General features: G+C 38.6%; 1 protein-coding gene across 1 annotated transcript; it reads right to left on the reverse strand.

Moving 5' to 3' along the window:
* Positions 1–225: 225 nt before the first annotated feature.
* Positions 226–5012, reverse strand: LOC135468125 (claudin domain-containing protein 2-like). Its single transcript, XM_064746199.1, has 3 exons — positions 4735–5012; positions 2956–3102; positions 226–2351 (listed from the first exon to the last, which is right to left on the reverse strand). Exons 1-3 carry the CDS (start codon positions 4952–4954, stop codon positions 2179–2181), a joined length of 540 nt encoding a protein of 179 aa, XP_064602269.1. The 5' UTR covers positions 4955–5012; the 3' UTR covers positions 226–2178.
* Between the last annotated feature and the right edge of the window lie 244 nt (positions 5013–5256).

The following is a 5256-nucleotide window of genomic DNA, read 5'->3' on the forward strand; positions in this document are numbered from 1 at the left end:
CATTTATTGATATCGGCAAATCATTTATCGATATTGATAATTCTCGTTAAACTCTTAATTTGGGCCATCATAAAAAAATGGACTAAGAGAAATCAACGTGTGATTTTCAAACATTAAATAAAATACAATAATCATTGACACAAAATGGGTCTACCTACAGCCACAGTTGACGGGAACTTGCTGCCTGCGCTTGTCTAGTTGCCTATCTTTAAAATAAATAAGAAACTGCAGATGGGGTGCCGTATTTACAATGTAGAATTAAAGGATGTTAAACAACACGATGTCAAAGATTGGCGCATATACTGTATCAAGCCTTTAATATAAATGTATATACATGCATACAATACTTCATTTTTGAAAGAATTACTAAGTTGTAGTCAGAAATATTAGATTTCGCACCATTTTGAGTAAAACAGTTCAATCCAAGGCTTGATTAACATATTTCTTTGAAGTATATCTTGGTGAACATATTTCACATGTAGGCCCGATATAGAATTGTTAGAAAAGTCGAAATACTACCATACATTGCAACTGTCATACGATGTATGGGAGATAACCGTACGGAACTGTTGGTTTTCACCAAAGAAAGCTTGTGTTACAGATAGCCTCCCTTGATCCCAACGCCATGTACGCAAGATGCCTCTGATCAACATGATAAGACAAAATAAATGTAAACGAAATTATTCAACAAGTACCTGCCTCTGTTATCGCCCTTTGTTCCTACTTGAAACATATGGTGAAAATGTCTTTATGCGTTAATATTTTACCTTTAGATTTAACAATGATCAACAAGATTAAAAAATATATAAGCTAGTCTATACAAATTATTCCACGACAAACGTCGGGGCGAAGGTTTGCTGGAAGTACCACTGACAAGTGCATCATTTCTGGTTTGGTGCAAATGCCATTTGCGACCAGTGGACAGTTTGTCAAGTGCCAGATCAAGGTAATACTAGACTTCTGCTGGTCTTGTGGCCATCTTCATAGGAATGTCCACACGTGTTTGCTCGTACGAAATTTCATTTTCTTAAAGAGAAACAGATGGATTTCAATGATTCATTAGCCACAAATTCACCAAATTTCCGTTTTGGAACGCTGGGAATCTGGGTTAAGTTACGCAACTAGTTCACCCATTTCTTTGGGTAAAAAACAATAACGCTGGGATCAGCCAATCAAACCACAAAGTAGTCAAATTCCAACTAAATTGAAACTGTGAATTTTTTGATGTTTTTCTTCAAAAGGGTCACTCATTTAGAGAATCAAAATGGTCGCTAAATAAGCTACGGTCGTTTTATCAGCAAAAGTATGTGGTTTGTTCCTATTTTTAGGCTGGTGAATTGGCAGACGTGTGGAGAATGATCATAAGTTATGGCTGTGATGCGATGATGGCAGACTAATTAGTCCAGTTAAGCCAGAAAATCATTTGTATCTGGTCTAAGCACATTCTCCTTGTACACTTGTATCAGTAGCACATGTACATACTACGGTACATTGTATCAGTGGTACATGAACATACTACGGTACATTGTATCAGTGGTACATGAACATACTACGGTACATTATATCAGTAGCACATGAACATACTACGGTACATTGTATCAGTGGTAAATGAACATACTACGGTACATTGTATCAGTGGTACATGAACATACTACGGTACATTATTAAAAAACACCCTATGTTGCATTGGTTAACAACCCTCTCACAGTTATATCACAGATAAAGCATTTCGATAAGCACAGAATATTTTCATCACGTCCTATCTTGCAAGAAAAGACATCGTCTTCAACTAGACGACATTTCCCAAAGCTGTTTTAATATTTTTTGATAGAAATTAATATGTACCATCTTCTGGCTTGTAGTAGGTTTCCTGTCATGAAGTTAGTAAAGATCCGCATATCTCTATAGTGACTGAAAAAGTAACGCCCAGAAAAGACATTCTATATTCACTGAAGTGGTCATTTCCTGTGGTCAGACTGACAGCATATATACAAAGTCTTTTTGGAGTGTGCACGTAGATCCGATGACAGCTGGTGATTCATTGCGTTTGGGCTACTTTAATATGACCACATCTACTGTATTGCTGAAAACCACTTCCACGTGGTTTACTACTGATATATCTTAATTATCGTCTGAGATTCCATCAGTTATCTGGCGTGGTTTCGCACCTGATGCAAATCACATATCGTCAACCCGTCTCTTCTGTCTCACAGTCAGAATCAGAAGGAACCCTGCCAAACACTGAAGACAACCAGACACAATCGCCAGAGCGAAGGACCAGGATAAATCTAAGGCGTGGATACTTGATGTTTTCTGGCTGTAGATTACCGTGCCGACCAGGATAGTTACCCCTGTAAAGTCAATATTTCGCTATTATAAAACTATTCAAAATTTGCCGAAGAGTTGTCTGGAGTTATGTTTTGTATAATGGAGACACAACTCTCAAACAGAACGGTCTATAGCTTGAACATATCTAGCTCCATCAGCTAAAACTGCTGACTGAGATACAAGTACACATACATTCACTGTGCTCTCTAATTGTGAAGGAGAGAATCTCTGTATGTCTGTTCCTTTTTTTTTCCACAACTGTGAATAGGGTCGACATCATGTTTGCCGGGTGTGTTGCTAAACACCCAACGAAATGCAGTTTCGACTATTCAATAAAATGGGTAATGATGAAGTCTAAAATTAGCACTGCACTACTTTAATAAACTGATATTTTCGGAAGGAAATAAACCATGTATTAAAGCTGATAATAGTTCCTTTGCCCTATGTACGGTTTACCGATTCTTCCGCATTTTCATTATTTGGCTTCTAGCCTGGTATTGAGAAACCCTTTCAGAAATAACGACTCCAAATCTCAGTTTCATGTATAAATATGTATGTATGCTTGGTGTCTTGGTGCTTCATGTACAATAATGCAGGAGAAAGTCTTTTTCAAAAAGTAGTTGGTACCTGAAACAACTGACGTCACAACGCCCCAACCAGCTACTGTGGGAGATGATACATCCGGCACGCATGCGTATAGGCCTATGACAATAACCGCCCCAAGCGAAAAGGTCATGCCGATTGTCTCCAGGACTTCAACACACTGAAACCATCCTAAAACAGAGATTTGAAAGACTTATGCCAAAAGACCTATAGAAACAAACATCACATTAACAATGAATGATGAAAATAATATGGTGATGACACCTTATGTAGTAACCAGTAATGATGATGATAATGGTGATGGAACTTTGTATTCAGTAACACAGAGTGCAATAACAAGTGATAGAAGGTAATAATGATGATGACTTCTTATTGTAACATAAAGTGCAATAATAACCTCACATGGGAATAATGATGCAATAACAAACGATGATGATACTGATGATTATGATGACTTGTAGAGTAACACCAGTTAGCGCTTCAGGGTGTCTTACTTGTATTTTTTATCCTTTATTTATCTTTTATTTATCCATTATTAATTTAAGTTTGGAGCAACAGATCAAAATTAATAATATGTGTGGAAAGCTGTTGCAAATAACTTATAATTAGCTATAATAAGCTGTCTGCAGCAATTTAAATCATAAAAATTTAGTCTGTGGGACCCAGTTCCTTTTTCTGCAGGTGTCATGTAAGTTTATTCACAGCTTCATAGTTTTCTCGAGATGTTTGAACAACGATTTTCCCCAGATTTTTGACATTTAACTGACTACTGGTAAAATGGAGACAACTTCCTGTCATGTGATGACTAGCCCAATATAGGTTGTGTACATATAAGGGAGCTACACAACCACATGTATGTCGTTGAGCGAGGCGCAGCGCGGTATTCAGAACATTTATCTTTTCATGGCGACTTATATTCATCGCACGTACACATATATCGTTATGACACACTTTTACTCAACACTGTAGCTCGGGCACAATGATAAAAATATGTAACACTTCCGGTTTATACATGATTTTTACTAGATGTCTAGCTGTGCCTAACTTAACACGTACTCCTCTTCTAATCATGATTTTAGGTCTGTATTCGCATTCGCTATATGCATTCCCCTACGCTGCTTAAATGTGCATGCATATCGTGCAATACCTGCTACATTCCAAAAAGTAATCCGTTAATTTTAACAGAAAGTCTGTTGTCTGAGTGATGCTAGAATGTATTCTGTTATTATAACACAATATTCTGTCATATTCAACATAATGTCTTGTAAGTGTAATAGAATATTTATGTTGAATTAATGGAATGTGTGTGTTATATGTGTGTTGTGTGTGCAATAACAGAATACATTCTAGCATCACTCAGACAAAAGACTTTCTGTTAAAAATTAACGGATTAGTTTTTGAGAGTACCAAACATATACAGGGGCTACTACATAGTAGCTTCACATAGTCACGACAAACACATATATCCAGCTTCACATAGTCACGACATACACATATATTCGGCTTCACATAGTCACGACATACATACACCCTGCGTGCGTTCAGTACAGGATTATCTAAACGAATGTGGTTTGTAATCAATGAGGGTGTGACGGTTGCAGTTTGGTTCAGGCTCTGTGCAAAGCGACGGGGGCGGGGGTGTATGGGTGTCGAACGCTAAACCCAGCTTACCCATCAGATTTGGCAATGTGCTTCTAATCATCACGATATATGAGTGTATCAGATAGCTGCAGTAGAAGACAAGGACTGAGTCAATACAGAGGGCATCATCCCAGCCCACTTACCCAGTGCCCATACACTTACCGTCCACGCCATCACTCAGCCGGGCCTTTAGTGTGTCGGATGTGTACAGCCTTCTACAAATGCTTTTCTCACACGTCTCCCATAGTCCCATATGTAGGATGTCCGAGGCTCGCCAGTATGGCGTAGCCACGGCTATGATCGCTAGGATCAAACCACATGTGGCCAACAGGATGGACACGCGGCCTAGACGGCTGGCGTGAACGAGAGAAAACATGGCCATTGCTAGAGGATGTAACTTTCGACGACCGGAGACAGATGAGGAATACACTGACTATAGGAGAAGTCTACCTTTCCGGGTCACGTTGCGCAAACGCAGCGTATGTGCATGTAAATACAGTGAATGTAGGTTAATACATGCCTCGCTAGATATCCTGAAATTTCTCTAGCTAGATACACTATATGAAGCGAAGATGTTACTTTTCTTTATCTGATTCTTGTTAAAACGCCACATCTACTCAAGAATGTTTCACCGACTTATAGGAGAGAAACCACTTTAATGCAACCGGATTGCTCGGGGTAAAC

This window comes from Liolophura sinensis, chromosome 6 (genome assembly GCF_032854445.1).
Source record: "Liolophura sinensis isolate JHLJ2023 chromosome 6, CUHK_Ljap_v2, whole genome shotgun sequence".
NCBI classification, from domain to species: domain Eukaryota; kingdom Metazoa; phylum Mollusca; class Polyplacophora; order Chitonida; family Chitonidae; genus Liolophura; species Liolophura sinensis.